Source organism: Bufo bufo, chromosome 4 (assembly GCF_905171765.1).
Source record: "Bufo bufo chromosome 4, aBufBuf1.1, whole genome shotgun sequence".
NCBI classification, from domain to species: Eukaryota; Metazoa; Chordata; class Amphibia; order Anura; family Bufonidae; genus Bufo; species Bufo bufo.
This window is the reverse complement of record NC_053392.1, coordinates 212,828,756-212,851,460: the sequence shown is the minus strand read 5'-3', so window position 1 is coordinate 212,851,460 and position 22,705 is coordinate 212,828,756. Positions and strand designations below refer to the sequence as shown.

At 43.4% G+C, this 22,705-nt stretch overlaps 1 protein-coding gene across 2 annotated transcripts in view; it reads right to left on the bottom strand.

The window, feature by feature from the left end:
* Window positions 1-22,705, bottom strand: part of USP13 (ubiquitin specific peptidase 13) — a 112,716-nt gene that overhangs the window by 71,718 nt on the left and 18,293 nt on the right. For both annotated transcript variants that reach the window (XM_040428263.1, XM_040428264.1), the window contains exon 2: window positions 17,068-17,193. In XM_040428263.1, coding sequence (XP_040284197.1) covers window positions 17,068-17,193 — 126 coding nt within the window. The remainder of the gene's footprint in view (window positions 1-17,067; window positions 17,194-22,705) is intronic.

The following is a 22,705-nucleotide window of genomic DNA, read 5'->3' as shown; positions in this document are numbered from 1 at the left end:
TTTTGCCTATTTTGCCTACATTTTGCCTACTTTCGTGTACCTAATTTCACCTCACCACATTTTCATGCACATACTAATTAGACCAGTCTTAGTGAATATAAACCTGTCTTACAAGAAAACAGCCAGTAGAGGTCAGAAAAAACAAAAAATTAAAAATTTGATTCATTAAGGGATAATAAAAGGAGAAGCAAATTAAAGACAGCAGTTGCCAATATGCCCTTTATTTCATTTACTTAAAAAAACAAAAAAACAAAACAAAGGCGAGCTTGATGAAATGTGTCCCAAATGGCGGATTTACTTTTGCAAATGTGGCAATTCTGGTGCATTTACAATAATAAATCTGTCCTTTCAACTTGGGAAAACATCCCCAATTACCCGTTTTTCTACATGCCTAAGACCAGTTTCACATGTGTGTGTTTGGTCCAGGAAACACGCTTGCAGTGTTTGGTTTGGAAAACATGCTGTTGTGAAACTGGCTTAAAGCTGGGGCTACATGGCAATATATCGCATGACTACAAGTCTCAGCAAAAGTCACGTGACTCATCTACTACTTGCTGTTGCACAACTAGCTCAGAGCAGTAATTTTGCTCTAAAATACAAATTGCAGAAAAGTTGCACGTGATTTGCATTTTGGTCTATGACAGCAAAGTCATGTGCGACTTGTCACATCACAACCCCATAGATAATCATTCGATGTCAAAGCTCTGTGTAGTTCCAGCTTTCCAACTTTATTTCTATCTACTATCTGGTTTGGTACTGCAGCTCAGCCACAATCACTTCAATGGGGCTGAGCCGTTACTAGGCCATGTGACCAATGTGGTGATGTTACATGGCCTAGTACAGGGCAACCTTCAGCACTCCAGTTGCTGTGAAACTACAACTCCCAGCATGCAAATGTGCTCGGCTGTTCATCTAACTCCCATAGAAGTGAATGGAGCATTCTGGGAGTTGTAGTTTCAGAACACCTGGAGTGCCAGAGGTTGCAGTGCTCACGGAGCACCCAGCCTCTCCGACGATCTGATATTGATGATCTATCCTGAGGGTAGGTTATCAATATAAAATTTACCAGATAACCCATTTAAGAATATAAGTAGGTCAGCCTGACAGCACCTGGGGATTTACCTCAACTACCAAATTCGGTTCTTTCGTCATAATCAAATGATTTAAATGAGCCAATGCTTCTAGCGATAAAGTAGGAAAAGAGCATTCGGATAGGTATTCATCTATTTCTCCTATCCTCATCTAACGGGAGGGTTGAAGGGAGGAAGTATCATGACAAATAGGTGTGAAATAAGTGGGCAATTATAGAGGGGTCATAATGGGGGATATTGTGAGAATATTTTACTAAATAAGGAGTAGAGTTAGGGTGGGTTCACACTAGCGTTATGGAGTCCGTTATGGCTTTCCGTTATAACAGGGTTATAACGGAATCCATAAGACGGATCCTTTTTGCTGCCCATAGACTTGCATTATGACGGAATGCAAAACGGACGCCTTTAAAAGGCATTCCGTTTTCTCTCCGTCCTAATAGAAGTCTATGGGAATCAAAACAGATCCGTCTGGTTCCCGTTATGGAAGACGGAAAACAAAGTCCTGTCGCCAGGACTTTGTTTTCCGTCTTGCATAACGGGATCCAGACGGATCCGTTATGTTTTCCCATAGACTTCTATTAGGACGGAGCAAAACGAATGCCTTTTAAAGTCGTCCGTTTTGCATTCCATCCTATGGATTCTGTTATAACCCTGTTATAACGGAAAGCCATAACGGACTACATAACGCTAGTGTGAACCCACCCTTAGCTGTAAGGTCCTTCAATAGTCTAGCTAACAGTATTTAAGTTTTATTACCGAATTCGAAAAATTGTTGTCTAAAACAGCAAATTAGTCTTTCCGTCTTGGCTAGCGATAAGGGTTTTACACACACATTTTTAGTAGTGTTCCTGTGCACGTTTGCAGTTTTTGTGGTGCATCTTTTTGCGTTAAAAACTTCAGCTTCAGATATTACCTGTAATTCTATGAGAAATATGAAAAGCAGGACACACAAGCGTTTTTTTTGTTGTTTTTTTTTGCGACTGGCTTTATTGTTATTTAGGTGGAATTTTGGGGTTTCTGGCATTTTTCAAAAATGCTGCATGTTGACACACTGGCATCTCCTTCTCTATAGGAAATAAAAAGGCAGGGGGGAAAAAAAACTGTTGAGAAAATGGTTTGGAAAACGCTATGAAAAAAAGGCTACATAAACCACATGTAGTATGGAAAAAATGCAAACAGTTTCTATAGCAATTTTTTAGGGAACAAAAACATCAGTGCAAATTTATGTTTGTAGGGGCCTTTACAACTAGGAATGAGCGAATCAACTTTGGATGCTTAATCTTAAAACTTTGTTGTAATACTGTACGGAGCAGGAGCTTCATACAGTATTAGAATGTATTGGTTCCGATGAGCTGAAGTTATTACTTCGTGAGACTTCGTGTAATAACTTTGTGAATTAATTATTACTGTAAATAACCTCAATACCGAACTCGGGTTGGTTCCAAGGTTTTTTACAGTAATACTGCCAGCAGCACAAAATAAATCCCCAAAAACTTCCACTGGCCAGCCGTGAGGAGGGAAATTTCCCCGTAAGGTCTATTGCCAATCCGCCTCTGGACTATGCAATAACCACTGTGACAAATATGGTGCATTTTTAGACTGTCTAGTCAAGATTCGAACTGTTTAAATGTTAGACAGTATTAGTAAGTCTGCTTCAATGTGTTAACTTTTTTTAAATTGGGTTCTGTTTGGGTCCCTACACACACATTTTCAAAAAATAGTGCAAAACACTGCAAAAGTGCCGCATATGCATTTGTACATCTTTTTTAGTGCTGTATTTCTCTCTTTAGACATACAGTATTTAAATTCTTTTCAGGTGGATTTTTTTCCTATAACAGTGGCCAGGGAAAAAAATGTCTGGAAAATAAAATAAAAAATAAAAAACACCATAGACACAAAAAAGCACACCCAAATTGTTCACCACCTCAATTTATAACCAATCAGAAGTCTTTTGCTCATAGACAAAATGTAACTATTAGAATAGCACAGCATGATGTACCAGAAATACAAAAAAAGAGAAAAGTCCTCCCAAGTCATCCTCGAGTCCACAATTCCTGTGCGTTCAGGTTCAGGGAAAGAGTGAGAAGTAACAGAAGACATCTAGGAACTGTTAAAGGTCAGACCCACATAAGAGGATACAGTTCTGAGAGTACTGGCAGGAGGGATGGATGATGCTTATTCTACAGGACAGGACCAGCTACTGTGTAGGAGAAATTTGGCACTGCTCTAGACTAGAACTGGAGACACGTTACACAGAAATCATCAATCCAGAAATCCTAAAACATTTAGAAGCAATAGGATGGAGCTTCTAGAACATGCCTAGTGATTCAGATGTCCTCATGTAAACCCATTTGTATTAGCCAAACTGACGAGCTATGCCCCTGTAACGGAGTGCAGTCGTTCTCCAGTAAGGGTTGTCTAATTGAAGTAAATCCTTCCCCAGCAGTGGTAAAAGTAATAAAAGTCCTACTGACCACTTTTCTCCTCTGCCACTTCCTGCCACGCACTCCAGTCCTTCCGCAATGGCAGAAAACAATAGGACATGCTCTATCTTTTTTGAAGGGCCACAGAACAGAAGTACGGATGTGAACAGCACACGTTGTGCCGTCTGCTCTGCTTTTGCAGCCCCATTGAAATGAGTGGGGCCGCATCCGTTCCACAAAAATTGCAGAATGGACACGGACACAAATATATCGTCCCTAGGTGTTTGTTTTCGTCGCTGCAGCAGTGGCATCCCATACACACCAATGTGATTAAGGGCTCATTCACACAACCATATCAGTTTTTTGAGGACCGCAAACCACGAATATTGGACGTCTTCCACATTCTGCAGAATAGAATGTCCTTGTCCATGATAGAAATGCCTATTCTTGCCCGTATTTGCATTTGAATAGGACATGTTCTTTTTTGCAGGGCCACAGAATGGAAGTGCAGATGCGGACAGAAAAATACAGTCGTGTGAATGGGCCCTAAGGGAACAGAACTGTTAAACCTGTACAGGACAAATCTGTTATGCTTCTCGGCCTTCACAGTGTATCTAATTAAATCCTCTTGTGGTCAAACATACGTGGGAGAAACCAAACATGTGCGAGATTTTCGGGTGTTAAAATGTTGAATGTTCTGTCGCACATGACTTTGTTTCAAAAGGTGGGCTGGGATTACGACCAAATTTGCAGATTAGATCACTTTTGAATCTCATTTATCTTCTGCAACATTGACAAAAGTCGCAAAAATGTCACGACTCCATGCCAGGCAGGACCGAGGCATACTTTATACTATACAGAGGTAAACCACACCACATTGCGCCAAATTCATTGTTACAGATCACTATTTCATAAATTAGGCACACCGTCACAAACCAAAGGTAGGCTTAAAAATGACACAAAAAACACTGCAAATAATAAATTCCCCTTAGGCCTTGTGCACACGACAGTAATTTTTCACGGTCCGCAAAATGGGGTTCCGTGTCAGTTTTTTTTTTTTTTCGTGTGTCTTCCTTGATTTTTGGAGGATCACCAGACATGAAAAGTGAAAGAAAAATCTAAGTCAAGTTTGCTTTGAAAATGATAGGAAAAAAACAGACACGGATCACAATCTTGTGTGCCTCCGTGTTTTTTCACTGACCCATTGACTTGAATGGGTCCGCGAACCGTTGTCCGTGAAAAAAATAGGACAGGTCATATTTTTTTGACGGACTGGAAACACGGATCATGGACGCGGATGACAAACTGTGCATTTTCCGAGTTTTCAACAGACCCATTGAAAGTCAATGGGTCCGCAGAAAATTACGGAAAACTGAACAACGGACACGGAACGCAACAACGGTCGTGTGCATGAGGCCTTATACGTATATGTCACTGCTACATATATCGGATTTGTTTACACAAGTGATACTATGTATATCTGCACTTTAAGCCATGACCAAGGAAATGTTGGCCGCCGTGGAATTATTTCCTATATTCTGTTGCTGGATCACAATGAAATCATCCATATAAGCTGCATTGCTTTCTGAGTGCTGTGGTTTTACAGCTATATATTGTCCTGTACACACCAGGTCACCGCTGCAATCACTGGTCTCAGCATCACATGTCAGGCCAATGACTGGCTGCACAGTCACGAGGCGTTTACGGAATGTCACTGCTGCAGCCATGAAGAGGATGTCAGTGCTGCAGGTCCAAAGCACAGCGCTGGCAGCAGCAGGGAAGAGTGGCAGCCATAACTTATTTTGCTATTTTATTACATTTACCACTGCTGGGAAGGTATGCATTTAAATTGGACAAGGGTACGGTATGGTATAAGTGCTGCAAATTCTACACAGTGGGTTTGTGTGCGACAACTCTGCAGCATTTACAGTACCAGCAAAGTGGAGAAGAATTTCACATGCTTCGTCAGTTTATGCTGTGGGTTTTTATGCAGTGGGTTTCTACCCACAGCTTTCAGTCTTCGAAATGCAAAAGGTTGAAAACAGCAGACAATCCTCTGCAATTCTGGCGGCTACTGCAGCTCGCTATGTCAAGGCGTGCCCTAACTATTTCTGCTACAGACGTTTCATGCCTTCACTTTCAAAAAGAAGAAGACATTATTACCTCCCATCCCTATCACTACAGTATGTCTGATTGAATCTATGCCTATGTCTCCTGGCTCAGTACACCAGTTTGGGATCCTGTCTTTTTACCGGGGAAAAAAAAGTCCTGCATGCGAGGATTCTTTGTCAGAGACAGCGGCTCCAAGCTACATATTATGTATTTAAAGGGATTCTGTCACCAGATTTACCCCTATTAAGCTAGCTGACATTAGTGATGTGCTAATGTCAGCTAAACCTAACTAGCCTATTCCTACTTTTATCTATGCCCCCGTTACTCCAGAAATCTAACTTTTATAATATTAGCCTCTAGGAGCGGGGGGGGGGAGGGCCTTGTTCCTGCTCCTAGAGGCTCCGTTCTCCCACCTTTGTCGCCTCCCTCCAAGTCCTGATTGACAGGGCCAGGCAGCGCTCGCATCTGTCTGCCGGCCCTGTGCTCTGGTGAAATCTCACGCCGTTCAGAATTCAGTGCCGGCGCGGTGAGAAAGCTGGCAGCCGGCGATCGTCTTTCCCTCACCGCGCCTGCGCCGAATTCTGAACGGCGCGAGATTTCACAGGGCTGGCAGACAGATGCGAGCGCTGCCTGGTAGTGTTGAGCGAACTTGTGTTTTAAGTTCGGCGTCTAAAGTTCGGGTTATCGAAGAATCGCGTTATGGATTCCGCTACCAGGGACCATAACGGAATTTTGAATCCATAACGCGATTCTTCGATAACCCGAACTTTAGACGCCGAACTTAAAACACAAGTTCGCTCAACACTACTGCCTGGCCCTGTCAATCAGGACTTGGAGGGAGGCGACAAAGGTGGGAGAACGGAGCCTCTAGGAGCAGGAACAACACCCCCCTCCTGCTCTTAGAGGCTAATTAGCATATTATAAAAGTTAGATTTATGGCGTAACAGGGGCATAGATAAAAGTGATAAAAGTAGGAATAGGCTAGTTAGGTTTAGCTGACATTAGCACATCGCTAATGTCAGCTAGCTTAATAGGGGTATATCTGGTGACAGAAACCCTTTAAAAAAAAAAAAAAAAAAGGCACACGAGTACAAGCTGTCTTGCAGAAATTCTGCCCGAATGTCCATGCAGATTTCTGTGTGTTTCCACATCAGAATTCAGGTGTTACTTGCGTTTTTTTGGTGTGGATTTGATGCACATCTCACCTTTGCATTAAAAACTGTGAAATCCTCACAAAAGAACCGCACAAAGAATTGACATGCTGCGGATTTCAAAATCCGCTCAGAACAAAAAGGCAAAAGTGTACGTGAGATTTGTCTAATGTCATACACTTGGCTGGTATTCTATTATGCTGTGGTTTTTCCAGACAAGAATCCGCATGGAAAACCATACGTAATGTGCACTGTGTGCAGGTAGCCTTAAATGAAAGTATATTAGTAAGAACCCCCTTCACAGGACTTAATTTAGGAATGCAATCCATTTTTCTATAAAGGCTGGCTTGGCGGTCTTTCTCTAACCCCCAGCAATAGGATTTTATGGTGGAGGGAAGTCATACATTTGACCATGTAATTTCTAGACTGGCCGGGATGACCAAAGTGGGAACTGTTCTGAGCAGCTCTGAATTCTGGATCATAGACACCTATGACATTCATATGCTCTAAAGGGTATATTCAAAGTGGTTTTCTCCCATGCAAGATCCAATAAATAGGAATACATATACCCTCAAACAGATACAAATAATATGCCATACGTACCGGTAACTGTCTATTGTAAAACTGCAAGTAACAGCATGCCATGAAAGCAGTTGTAGTCACTCAACAGTAGGAAAGCCACAGTTTGGAGACCATTAATATGCAACAATCCCCATAAGGCTACATGCACACGACCGAAAATTGCGGATCCGCAAAAAAAAAAAAAAAAAAAAGAAGGATGACATCCGTATGCCATCAGTTTTTTTTTTTTCCGGATCCATTGTAACAATGCCTAAAACGGACATGTTCTATTTTTTTTTTTGCGGGGCTACGGAACGGACATACTGATTTGAACAGCACACGGTGTGCTATCCGCATTTTTTGTGGACCCATTGAAATGAATGGGTCCACATTCTATCCGCAAAAAAAAAATAAACGGAGCGGACACGGAAACAAACAACGTTCGTGTGCATGTAGCCTTAAAGTGGTTTGCTCATGTTGCACTAGGATATGCCATTAATGTCTCAAGAACAGGGCCCCCAAAGCAATGGAGAGTGCACCGCACATGTGCAGCATGCTCTGCATTCACTTCTATGGAAGTTCTGAAAAAAAAATTGAGTACACTCAACTATTTCCGGACCTCTCATACAAGTGAGTGGAGAGCACACCGCACAAGCATTCCCCCCCCATTCACCTCTATGGGAATTTCGGAAATAGCCAAGCAGGGACTCCCATAGGTGGCCGCACTTACACGGTGTGCCCTTGTTAACTTTGAGGTGAGAGCCACACCTATTGGACATTGGTGGCATATCCTAGCGATCTACTACCAAAGTGCAAGATGGGCTAACCATTTTTATATTAAAATAACAAAAACACAAAAAGTTCTACTCATGCCACCAAAACACCTCTGACCCATAGAGGCATGGATTCAAGACCTCTGAAGATGCCCTGTGTATGGTGATGCCTATATTAACCCCACAGATGTTTGATCAGATTGAGATCTGGGGAATATGAAAGCCAAGTCATCACATTGAACTCGGTCATGTTCCTCAAACCATTTCTGAACAATTTTTGTAGTGTGGCGGAGTGTATTATCCTACTGATAAAGGCCACTGCCAATATGAAATACTGCTGCCATTAGAAGTGTTGGCACATGTAAAAGTAACATCTGCATGAATGCCAGGACAGAAGGTTTCCCAGAAGGGGTTCCTTTTGTATCTCACTTCAAAGCATCTGCAGGGCTGTATAAATCATGAAACTAGGCCTCAAATGCACACGGTGCTCTCACTCTCTTCTGACCATATGACCACATAGGGGGTACTGTCGTACTTGGAATAATTATGTAACAAAATTTGGGGTGCTTTTTCTTCTATTACCACTTGTGAAAATGAAAAATTACATATAATTGAAATAAAATAAAAAATTTCATTTGCTGTCCTAATAAAAAAAATAATAAATTTGATGAAACACCTGTGGGGTCAAGCCAATCACAATTCCTTGAAGGGTTTAGTTTACAAAATGGCTTAAGTTTTGGGGGATTTTCACTGTAGAGTTACCTCAGGATCTCTGCAAATGCAACATGGCGCCGGAAACCATTCCAGTAAAAATCAGACCTCTGAAAGTCAAATGGCACTCCTTCTCTTCTGGGCCCTGTGGTGCGCCCACACAGCAGTTTACAACAACATATGGGGTGCTGCTGTATTCAGGAGAAAATGTGTAACAAATAGTGGGGTGCCTTTTCTATTATTACTCCTTGTGAAAATAACACATTTGGGGCTAAGGGTACTTTTACACTAGCTTAAAAGTTTTCCAGTATTGAGTTCCATTACAGGGGCTCAATACCGGAAAAAAAAACGCTTCAGTTTTATCCTAATGCATTTTGAATAGAGAGCAATCCGTTCAGTATGCCTTCAGTTCAGTCACTCTTAGGCCTCTTTCACACGGGCGTGTGTGTCCCGTGGTTGTGCTGCGACCCGCTAGAATGCGGGCCGCAATGCACGAGCACAGTCCGTGGGGCAGCCGCATGGGATCGCGGCCGTTCCACAAAAAGATAGGACATGTTCTATCTTTTTGCGGAACGGAAGTACGGGACGAAACCCTACGGAAGCACTCCGTAGTGCTTCCGTAGGGTTCCGTTCCGCACCTCTGGATTTGCGGACCCATTCAAGTGAATAGGTACGCATCCGTGATGCGGAATGCCCACGGAACGGCACCCGTGTATTGCGGATCCGCAAATGCGGTCCGCAATACGGCAACGGAGCGCACACGCCCGTGTGAAAGAGGCCATACGATATTTGGCCAGAGAAAATACAGCAGCATGCCGGTACCAAGTGTTCTGGAAAACCTGATCTGGTTTCCCTGTCTGCACATGCGCAGACCTTCAAAAATGTTAAAAAATATATATACCGGACACCGGAGAGACGGATCCGGTATTTCAATGCATTTCTCAGACGGATCCGCATCCGTAAACAAATGCTATATGTTTGCATATGGATTCTCGGATCCGGCAGGCAGTTCTGGCAACGGAACTGCCTGCTGGAATCCTCTAACGCAAGTGTGAAAGTACCCTAAAGCGGCATTTTATTGCAGAAAATTTTATTTAGAATTTTCATGGCCACATCTAATAAATTCAATAAAACACCTGTGAGGTGAAAATGCTTTGCTACACCCTTAGATAAATTCTTTGAGTGGTATAGATTTTAATATGGGGTCTTTTGATGGGTGTTTCTTATGTTTTGGCAGCTCAAGACCCTTGCAAACCCGACACTGTTTCTGAAAAACATCTTAATAAAATCAATACCCTAAAATCAATAAGGTGCACCTTCATTTTCCTGAGGGCTGTTTCTGAGTAAGTTAGCACATGAGCCACACATGATATTTCTAAAAACTGCAGAATTGGGGTGATAAATATTGGTTTTTTGTCTTACTGTTAACCCTTACTGTGAATAATGGCTTACTGTAATGTACAAAATGATGCCAACATTAAGACGACATTTGGTGAATGTTAATTAATAACTATTTTGTGGGGTATCACTATCAGTCTTAAAAGCACAGAAATTCCAATTAAATTTTTTTTAAAAATTTCTGGAAATTTTGTATTTTTTTAATAAAGGTAAAATGTATCAACTCAAATTTACCCATAACATGAAGTACAATGTGTCACAAAAACAGTCTGAAAATCGCTTGCATAAATAAAAGCATTCAAAAGTTATTACCACATATAGTGACCCATGTCAGATTTGGAAAACGAGCCTGTGTCAGGAAGGGGTTAAGAAGTATCACTAAGGCCTCCTGCACACGAACGTATTTTTTTGCGGTCCGCAAAAACGGGTCCCGTTTTTCCGTGATCCGTGACCGTTTTTTCATCCGTGGGTCTTCCTTGATTTTTGGAGGATCCACGGACATGAAAAAAAAGTCGTTTTGGTGTCCGCCTGGCCGTGCGGAGCCAAACGGATCCGTCCTGAATTACAATGCAAGTCAATGGGGACGGATCCGTTTGACGTTGACACAATATGGTGCCATTTCAAACGGATCCGTCCCTATTGACTTTCAATGTAAAGTCTGGAGTCCCTTTTATACCATCGGATCGGAGTTTTCTCCAATCCGATGGTATATTTTAACTTGAAGCGTCCCCATCACCATGGGAACGCCCCTATGTTAGAATATACTGTCGGATATGAGTTAGATCGTGAAACCTCATTTCCGACAGTATATTCTAACACAGAGGCGTTCCCATGGTGATGGGGACGCTTCTAGTTAGAATATACTACAAACTGTGTACATGATTGCCCCCTGCTGCCTAGCAGCATCCGATCTCTTACAGGGGGCCTTGATCAGCACAATTAACCCCTCAAGTGCCGCACCTGAAGGGGTTAATTGTACTATCATATCCCCCTGTAAGAGATTAGGGCTGCCAGGCAGCAGGGGGCAGACCCCCCCCCCCCCTCCCCAGTTCGAATATCATTGGTGGCCAGTGCGCCCCCCCCCCCCTTCCTCCCTCTATTGTAATAATTCGCTGGTGGCAGTGTGCGCCCCCCCCCCCCCCCTTCCTCCCTCTATTGTAATAAATCGTTGGTGGCACAGTGTGCGCCCCCCCGCCCCCCCCCCCCTTCCTCCCTCTATTGTAATAAATCGTTGGTGGCACAGTGTGCGCCCCCCATCGGCCCCCCCCCCCCTCCCTCTATAGCATTAACAACATTGGTGGCCAGTGTGCGGCCTCCCATCCCCCCCCCCCCCTCCCGATCATTGGTGGCAGCGGGTTACTAGCAATAGTACAATAGTAAAAGATTCATACTTACCTGGGAGCTGCGATGTTCGTGTCCGGCCGGGAGCTCCTCCTACTGGTAAGTGACAGTTCATTTAGCAATGCGCCGCACAGACCTGAGGCTGTCACTTACCAGTAGGTGGAGCTCCCGGCCGGACACGAACATCGCAGCAGCCGGTAAGTATGAATCTTCTACTATTGTACTATTGCTATGTAACCATGGCAACCAGGACTGTAGTAGCGTCCTGGTTGCCATGGTTACCGATCGGAGCCCCAGCGATTAAACTGGGACTCCGATCGGAACTCCGCTGCCACCAATGATGATGGGGGGGGGGGGGGGGGGAGATGGGAGGCCGCACACTGGCCACCAATGTTGTTAATGCTATAGAGGGGGGGGGGGCCGAGGGGGGGCGCACACTGTGCACCAACGAATTATTACAATAGAGGGAGGGAGGGGGGGCGCACACTGTGCCACCAACGAATAATTACAATAGAGGGGGGGGGGGCCGCACTGGCCATCAATGATATTCAAACTGGGGAGGGGGGGGGGGGGCTGCCCCCTGCTGCCTGGCAGCCCTGATCTCTTACAGGGGGATATGATAGTACAATTAACCCTTTCAGGTGCCGCACCTGAAGGGGTTAATTGTGCTGATCACGGCCCCCTGTAAGAGATCGGGTGCTGCCAGGCAGCAGGGGGCAGTCTTGTACACAGTTTGTAGTGTATTCTAACTAGAAGCGTCCCCATCACCATGGGAACGCTTCTGTGTTAGAATATACTGTCGGTTCAGAGTTTTCACGAAGTGAAAACTCAGCTTTGAAAAAGCTTTATGCAGACGGATCTTCGGATCCGTCTGTATAAAAACTAACCTACGGCCACGGATCACGGACACGGATGCCAATCTTGTGTGCATCCGTGTTCTTTCACGGACCCATTGACTTGAATGGGTCCGTGAACCGGTGGCCGTGAAAAAAATAGGACAGGTCATATTTTTTTCACGGCCATGAAACACGGATCACAGATGCGGCTGCAAAACGGTGCATTTTCCGTTTTTTCCACGGACCTATTGAAAGTCAATGGGTCCGCGAAAAAAACTGGAAAACGGCACAACGGCCACGGGTGCACACAACGGTCGTGTGCAGGAGGCCTAACAGCCTTTATCACCTGTTCCCAGCACATGTGCAGCAATAAAGAGATAGATATAATGTCATAATATGACCGGGTAAATACAGCCGAAACACTTCTAAATAAAAAGTACCATACAATGCCAATATTGTGAATTGTGTCAAAGTACCCCGCTAGTGCAGATTGTACCTTCCTCACAAATACAGTGGGCCTGGGATTAACAAGTGCTGACATCGACCCAGAGCTTATGCGAAATGGTAACAAACCACATTGAAAGTAGATTCTGAGGAACAGGCGAGGTTGAGTTAGAGCATATGCACACGACCGTTGTTGTTCTGCAGTCCGTTGAGGGTTTTTTTTTCTCTGATTTAAGTCCTCTTCCATTCTGTTATTGCACAAAACATATTCATATGGTTTCCGTATTTGATCCGTTTTTTTGCGGATCGGAAACAGTAACTTATTAATCAACAAACACATGAGCAATATGGGCTGGGCATAGCATTTCTACAGTATGGATCCGCAAAATACGAATGACATATGGATGTGTTCTGTATGCGTTCCGTATTTTTTGCGGACCCATGGACCATGATTTGCGGACAATAATAGGACATGCACTACTATTTTGCGGAACGGAAATGGAATGCACACAGAGTACCTTCCGTTGTTTATGCGGACCCATTGAAGTGAATGGTTCCACATACGGTCCGCAAAAAAAACGGAACGGAAGCAAAAAGAAAATACGTTCGTGTGCATGAGCCCTTAGGCTTCATTCACACGTCCGTGGAACACGGTCCGCGAGATACCGGACTAGCATTCTGCGAGGGTATTACTGTACTGCGGTGGCGGCACAAAGCGCACGGCGTCACAGCAACCAATGACACCGTGCGCTCCTGCACTAAGCAGGATGCCAGTCCGGTATATCGCAGACCGCGTTCCACGGACGTGTCAATGAAGCCTTACACGTGTGAAACAAGGCGAAACCCATACAAGGGCAATGTTTTTTTTGACCATGGACTGGTGTAAGGTGCCCTCTTCTCAAAGAGCTTTAAACCCTCTCAGCTCTCAACTTTCCCAGACCCCTGAACGGCAACCCTGCTTGGTTATACATGGACACATTGTACATAGCAATACAAAATGGGCAAAGATTTGTTATTCAACATTCCAAGAAACTGACTCCAGAACACAGAGGAGGACAACTCAAGGGCTATTTACTGGCGATACTTCCTTTGTAGAGGGAGCGTTTGTAACCATGCCCTTGCGGGCAGCACATCATTTATTGTCCTACTGACAATTAATAATACATAGTATTTGCAAACTGCAGTTGGCCATTTCTTTTGTTTGTAACTATGTTTGGCCAAACAAGCAGACTACCTTTGTGTTGGGATATCCTGAATTACAGGCGCAGAGATAAGGTTAGGCAGGATTAGGAGCTGTTTTCATAATATGAGACGGTGACAGGTGTTCCTGGTACAGGCCAAGAATCTCCTGCCAGTGGAAAGTTCATGAGGGGCTGCAGCAGTTCTTATATTTCCGGTGTTTCGGTAGCACTATGTAAACAGAGGTTAGACTTACTGTGGGTTAACGCCTTCATCACTGATACTACTGAACACTGAGGACAATGTATTCTGCAAATACCACTATTATTTATTGCTAGCAGATATCCATAATCGTAGAATACAGATTCCTGCAAAGGTGCGCAACCTGTATTGTTTCTATGCCCCGCGCATCGACTTATGGGAACAGTCACGTTTCCAACCAGCAACATGCTGCACCATTTTGTCCAGCATTTTTAACTCCGATGTTCATGTGAACATAGCCTTAAGCTACTAGGGACTTTTCTCCAATTAAGGCCTCATGCACACGACCGTTGTTGTGTTCCGTGTCCGCACACGACCGTTGTTGTGTTCCGTGTCTGTTGTTCCGTTTTCTGTGATTTTCTGCGGACCCATTGACTTTCAATGGGTCCGTTGAAAACTCGGATAATGCACCGTTTGTCATCCGCGTCCGTGATCCGGGTTTCCAGTCCGTAAAAAAAGATATGACCTGTCCTATTTTTTTCACGGACAACGGTTCGCGGACCCATTCAAGTCAATGGATCCGTGAAAAAACACGGAGGCACACAAGATTGTCATCCGCGTCCGTTTTTTTTCCTATCATTTGCAAGGCAAATTTGACTTAGATTTTTTTTCACTGTCGTGTGCATGAGGCCTTACACTGTACAACCCAATGTGTCACCTTTGAGCTATAAAAGGATGCAATGTTGTTTTGTGCCCTATGGTATGAATGTTTTTCTAGGTGGTCTGCAAGCTAAGACTAGGTGACAGCTAACTGTAGCGAGTATTGTCACCAATTAGTCTACAGAAGTGCTGGGGTCACAACTGACAAAACATTAGCACTTCCACCTGCAGTACATGCTCAGTCTCCATTAATAGTTTTCTGGTTATGTAAATAAAGCTTAAAGGGGTATTCCAAGATTTTTTTTTATTATTATGTTTATTTTATGCCCCTACATTGAAGTAAATTACAACTTTTCCATTGATAATGAAATGAATGGAAAATGTGGGATGTAACCGGGCTTGGACCTTGTGCAAAATGTAAGACACGTAATCCAGGAAGCTTCTGGAGAATCATCAATTGAAAAGTTAAAAAGTTGTTAATCACATCAAGGTGGGGAGCACATGAAAAAAAGAAAAAACTTGGCATACCCCTATAATCACTCCCTAATCTCTACTATAGAAAAAAAAAAAAAAAAAAAAAAGAAGAGCCATGCATCAGTAATAAATACCTGTAGTAACTATACAAATCTGCTGAGGTCCTAAATGAAAAATAAAAGCTTTCATAACAGAGGTGTACACAGTCATTTGATGTGCCTGAGGACCTTGAGCTGGAATACCCCATAAAATGCCTATCCTGAGGTCCTCTGGAGGTTCTCGCCAGCCTCCTTACAAAAGATCGATTCTTCATCTGCACAGCGGAGTCACTCTTTAAAGAGGTTGTCTACCATAGATTATTATTGTGCTTATGCCCTGGTAGGGCAAATCAATGTAATAGAGGGAGGTTTCAAGCCTGGAAAATCAGCAGCTTGCTGGAGAACAATTTGAGTGAACGGGGACCTCCAGAACAGTTCTACATAGAGCTGTAAGAGAGAAAGGGGACAGCCACCTATCCAACCAGATCAGCCAAGTCTAGACATGAATACGATGACAATCATCACAGACAGATTTAGCTCTCAGAGAACAAAAGGATCAGGCAGTTGAAATCTGACATCTGCCTTCAGTGAAGACTCTGAATGCCCCATACACATTAGATGCTCAGTCATTCCTGCCAAATCAGAGAGTTAAGAGATATCAGAGGTCTACTCACCCCCACCACCACCTCTTCAAACAGCTGAATATCAGGGTGCTGGGAGATGACCCTCGCCAATCAGATATTGGTGATTTATCTGGAGGATGGGTCATCAACATTTTACTCCCAGAAAACCCTTTTTAAGTATATACGGAAACAAAAATAACACTCCATATAAAATGTTCTAGTTTGTGGCATTTTTGGATTAAAGGGGTTGATCACTTTCTAGCTACTGTTGTGTGGGCAAGATGACCATCTGACACTTACTAATATAGTCTTTGTTGATATTCTGTGCCATTTTCTAGATTTCATAAGCCATGCCCCCTTCTTGGGCAAATCTTCTGTGCTGTCCACAAGATGGCCGCTGATGGAGGGTCATGTGACCAGGCAAAAACACTCAGCCTGTTCCATTCAGACACCCTGCACCTGCACTAAACTCCCAAACCACATGGAAGGTCCAGTGCATTTGAATGGAGGGGGCTGGGTGAGGTGTCTGCATGGTCACATGACCTTCCATCAGCAGCCATTTTATGGACCGGAAACGGCACAAATGACTTGGCCAACAAGGGGGCATATTTTATGAAATATAGAAAATTGAGCAGAATATCAACAAAGGCTTTATTATTAAGTATAATATAGTTATCGAACAAATTTTGATCAACTGCAACCAGAAAGTTACTCCTTTATCAGAGTTTTATCTAAACCCAGCATACGCTGGCTATGGGTTTTTTTCCCGGAGGTTTTTCCTGTAGCCTTCACTATAGGATTTGAAAATACAGGCTACAAATTTAAAAAAAATGCATTCTTGGTATCCCTGGGAGTCCCAGCAGTTACATACCCATCCATCAGATTTTTAAGGCAGATCCAGCAGTCATTTGCTGGAAAAAAATCCACTTAATGTTTTTACATTTCTTTTTAAAACCCCGATTAGCCCACTGTGAACATCCTCAAAAACTTTGTGAATCAAAATATTACAATTAAAGATATTGCATTTTCCAAAAGGACTTTGAAATCTCACCTGTCTTACATGGCGTTTTAGATGCAGATACACACTCTGTCCTGTCTTCCTGTAATGCCGTTCCACATGTTCCCTTCCAAATCCAAGGAATGTGCTCATACACACATACAGACCTCCTTCAGAAAGCTGAGGAAAGAAAAGACATCAACATGTGATGCTGTGAATATTAAGGTCAACTATATTGACTATTGTGAGAAATATCTGTGACCCTTTCCAAGAAGTGCTCAAAATCCACAATAAAAAAAAATACAAAAAATAAAAGTAAAAAATAGTAAGTTGCATCAGGTGAAAATCTTTACGTTGGGCCAGTCTAAAAAGGGTTCTTCACTTTGGACAATCCCTACTGGTACGATAAGTTCCCTGCAGGGACTCCCAGGGAAATCTGTGGATTCTCATGTTCCTAGTGGTGTACCGTTGCAACTTATGGGACTATTATTGCGTCCCTCTGTTTTCAGGTATCTGAGTGAGAATACTGAGAAGGAATAGGACTGTGGCGTTATTAAAACATGCCTTATTTAAAAAATAAAAACATGTCCTTGTGTCTCAACACATAACACATCAAAGACAAATACAAAAAAAAAATGCCAGGTCTAGGATTGCACTCCTAAGAGTCTTATCTCTTGCCGATATTGGCTTTGGATGTGCTGTTAGAGTCGCCCAAATAAACCACCAAGTGGCGCACTACAGCTGATAACTTCAAATGATAGGAGCAGATTTTTTTATATTTTTTTTTTTATCATTTTATCCTCTATTCCAGTGATGCTCAACCTGCGGCCCTCCAGCTGTTGCCAAACTACAACTCCTACAACAGCCTACAGCAGGGCATGATGGGAGTTGTAAAACTACAACAGCTGGAGGGCCGCAGATTGGGCACCCTGATCTATTCGATAGCGTGAGGAAACGAACCCTCAGCTGGATATCAGCGGAGCACCTACCTCAGAGAAGTGAGACCCTTTCTACCAGAATTGTCTCCTGACGAGAATGAAACACTAGTGAAATGCGTAGAGGCTTGAGAAAAGCAATTAGGATTATACAGCTGATGATTCCAGCTCTGGATCAGGGGTGGCCCTTCTCAGGGTGTGTGCTCCATGCATCCCGTTTACGACTAGCTTTATCATGCTACCTAGATAGTGGATAGGGCAATATAGGAAACAAAGCACCCGTTCCCATCATATTATTAGCTATAGTGTGCCACAAGGTTCATTTGGGCAACACTAACAGCATATCCAATCCCAAAATCGGCAGGCAACAAGACCACTGATCTATAGCAGCGGACCGCTCTGTAGTGCAATCAGCCATACCCCTCCTAGACCTGCCATTTGGTTAGTATCTGTCTTTGATGTGCGTTAGGCTACTTTCACACTGGCGTTCGGTGTGGATCCGTCTTGTATCTGCACAAACGGATCCGCACCGATAATGCAAATGCTAGTATCCGTTCATAACGGATCTGTTTGCATTATTCAAAAAAAGGTCTAAGTCAAAAAGGATCCGTCTTGACTTACATTGAAAGGCGTCAGGCGGACACCAAAACGCTGCAAGCTGCGTTTTAGTGACCGCCTAAAAAAAAGCAACGGAGACCAAACGCAGCCAAATTGATGCATTCTGAACGGATCCTTATCCATTCAGAATGCATTGAGGCTAATCAGTTTTGGGCCGCTTCTGAGAGCCCTGAAATGGATCTCACAAGCGGACCCAGAAAGGCCAGTGTGAAAGTAGCCTTACATGTGTTGAAACACTAGAGCATATTTTTAAATTTTTAACAATAAAAGGTTATGTTTTGCATTTTCCAAAGTCCTATTCCTTCTCAGTATTCTGATATCTGACCAGAAGGACTTACTGTATATGAAAATGGGCCTTCTAAAGTGAATAAAGCTCCATTTTTTGGGACTGAAGCTTTAAAGGGAGTCCGTCAACCAAAAATTCACTGTTAAACCAGGAACAATGCCCGAAAAGGTCACTGGAATTTAATGATACAGTTACAGATTCATTGTTTCATTCTGGAGAAAAAGTACTTTATTCCATATGAAAATGAGCAGTCAAGTGCACCGGGGGCGGGTCCAAGCAACTCTGTGCACCCTTGCTTCTTTCCCCTGCCAAACTTCCTTCTCCTTGATTGATAGGGCCAGGTTCCTGCATAGTCATCTTGTCTAGCCCTGTCAACCACAAAGGAGAGGAAGGGGCTGGCTAAGGAGGCTGAAGAAGCAAAAGTGCACAGAAGGGTTTGGACCAGCCCTAAGTGCACTTAACTGGATTATGCTAGTTTATTCTGCAGCGTTACACAGCACCAGCAAGTTGCCGAAAGCGACATGCTGTGCAGGTTTCACAATCTACAGCATGTCAATTGCTTGTGCGATTCCACACCTTCTGCAGAGCACAGCTGATCGGCGAGGGTGCCAGGAGTCGCCCCCTCCCTCACCAATCTGATATCTGCGGACCTACAGTCTTGTGAAAAAATTAGGACACCCTTTGAAAGCATGTGGTTTTTTGTAACATTTTTAATAAATGGTTATTTCATCTCCGTTTCAACAATACAGAGAGATTAAAGTAATCCGACTAAACAAAGAAAACTGAAGAAAAGTCTTTTCAAGATCTTCTGTAAATGTCATTCTACAAAAATGCCTATTCTAACTGAGGAAAAAGATAGGACACCCTTGCCCCTAATAGCGAGTGTTACCTCCTTTGGCTGAAATAACTGCAGTGAGACGGTTCTTGTAGCCATCTACCAGTCTTCGACATCGGTCTGAGGAAATTTTACCCCACTCCTCAATGCAGAACTTTTTCAGCTGTGAGATGTTTGAGGGGTTTCTTGCACGTACAGCCCTTTTCAAGTCACCCCACAGCATCTCAATGGGATTCAAATCTGGACTTTGACTTGGCCATTCCAGGACTCTCCATTTCTTCTTTTTCAGCCAATCTTTGGTTGATTTACTAGTATGTTTTGGGTCATTGTCATGTTGCATGGTCCAGTTCCGCTTCAGCTTTAATTTTCTAACTGATGGTCTCACATGTTCTTCAAGCACCTTCTGATACACAGTAGAATTCATCGTGGATTCTATGATGGTGAGCTGACCAGGTCCTGCTGCAGCAAAGCAGCCCCAAACCATGACACTTCCACCTCCATGCTTCACAGTTGGTATGAGGTTCTTTTCTTGGAATGCTGTGTTTGGTTTACGCCAAACATGTCCTCTGCTGTTGTGTCCAAATAATTCAATTTTGGACTCATCTGTCCAAAGAACATTATTCCAGAAGTCCTGGTCTTTGTCAACTTTATCGCTGGCAAATGTCAGTCTGGCCTCGATGTTTCTCTTGGAAAGCAAAGGTTTCCTCCTTGCACACCTCCCATGCAAGTTAAACTTGTACAGTCTCTTTCTGATTGTAGAGGCATGTACTTCTACATCAACAGTAGCCAGAGCCTGCTGTAGTTCTCGAGATGACACTTTAGGGTTTTTGGATACCTCTTTTAGCATCTTGCGGTCTGCTCTTGGGGTGAACTTGCTGGGGCGACCAGTCCTGGGCATGTTGGCAGTTGTTTTGAAAGCCCTCCACTTGTAGACTATCTTCCGGACAGTGGAATGGCTGATTTCAAAATCTTTTGAGATCTTTTTAAATCCCTTCCCAGACTCATAGGCTGCTACAATCTTTTTTCTGAAGTCCTCTGACAGCTCTTTTGCTCTCACCATGGTGCTCACTCTCACTTCAACAGTCAGGAGCACACCAAACTAAATGTCTGAGGTTTAAATAGGGCAAGCCTCATTCAACATGCAGAGTAACGATCTACTAATTATGTGCACCTGGTGTGATATACCTGTGTGAGATCTGAGCCAATTTAAGAGGGAATACATGTGAGGGTGTCCTATCTTTTTCCTCAGTTAGAATAGGCATTTTTGTAGAATGACATTTACAGAAGATCTTGAAAAGACTTTTCTTCAGTTTTCTTTGTTTAGTTGGATTACTTTAATCTCTCTGTATTGTTGAAACGGAGATGAAATAACCATTTATTAAAAATGTTACAAAAAACCACATGCTTTCAAAGGGTGTCCTAATTTTTTCACATGACTGTATATCAATATAAACATGGAAGACAACCATTTTAAATCAAGAAGAAGCTTATGATCCCTTCCCTTTAGAGATCTCAAGCCAAGTTTAAACTAATGCATTTTAGTGCAATAGTCATCAGTACATGCAACTCAAGGGGCACTCCGGCAAGCCACAACCCCAAAATGAAGTCTGGAACAAAGAAAAACATGCAGATCTGTGGCACCAATATGGCTACTTTCACATCTGCGCTTAACCTTTCCGCTACTTAGATTTGTCATATGATCTCAATAGCGGAGGAAAATGCTTCATTTTTGTCCCGGTTCATTGTTCCCTTCAGTTCAGTTTTGTCCCTATTGACAGAGTGCACCAGAATGCATTCCGTTCCGTTTCATTGCGTTCCTGGGCAACACGGACAGATTGGGAACTTAAACTGGCCCTGAAAAAAAAAAACTAAAAAGTGGCCCCATGTTTTAGGCGGGACTAAATTGATAGAAGACAGGGCGACATAAGTAGGCAGGGACAGCAGAAGTAGACAGGGCCACAGTGCAGCACAAAATACTGCCGCCCAGTATTCAACTGTATCATCGTCCTGAGGATGGTAATACAGTTGAGTTCAGGAGGGCAACATCGGCCGATGGTCTCAGGCCAGGCATCTGATGCTCATCAGGAGAGCTTGGGTGGCCCCCTGGGCATCAGACCACCGGAAAATTTCCCTGTAGGGGCTATGGCGAATCCACCCCTGCCACGCAAGCAGAGTTTTTGAGTGCGTCCTAGGTTGAGGAGCAAGACAGATCCGTCATGACTCACAATCCAAGTCAATAGTGATGGATCCGTTTTCTCCGACACAAAAGATCAATCACCCATTGACTTACAATGGTTTTAGAGACAGATCCGTCCTGGCTATTTTTTAGAGATAATACAACCGGATCCGTTCATAACAGATGCAGGCAGTTGTATTATCATTAGAGATGGCCTTGCGGTTCACGGCGAACTTTACACGTTCGCGATTCGCCAAACATATGGAGATATTCGCGTCCGCCATATTCTTTTACATTGTGAAGAACTTTGACCCATGACACATCCATCAGGTGGTACAGGACAGCCAATTGAGAGGTTTCAGCACATGGACACACCCCCTACCTCATAAATAGACCCGATCTGGCCGCCATTTTACATTCAGTCTTTTGTCAGTGTAGGGAGAGGTTGCTGTGTGGAGCAGGGACAGACTGTTAGGGACACTGAACGCTAGCTTATAGGGCCACAAAAGTCCTTTTAAGGACTGGTATAGGTGTGCTTTCTATAGGTGTGACTTACTGAGGGGTGTAATATACTTATAATATACTTTCTAACATAGAAAACATATTATAGTGGTTTTGTATTGTGCAGAATTTGTGTGCGGTTCTGCAGCGATACCGCAGCCACACAGAGTGACAAACACTATTAGAAAAAATAATTATAACTGGTGTGATTTACCAGTCGCCCCCCAAAAAACTGATTGAAGCAGGGGTGTTATATACCGATAATATACTTTCTTTATAGTGCATTTGGGTACTGTATAGTGCATTTGCGCATACGCGAAAATTATATTGCCGATCTTTCG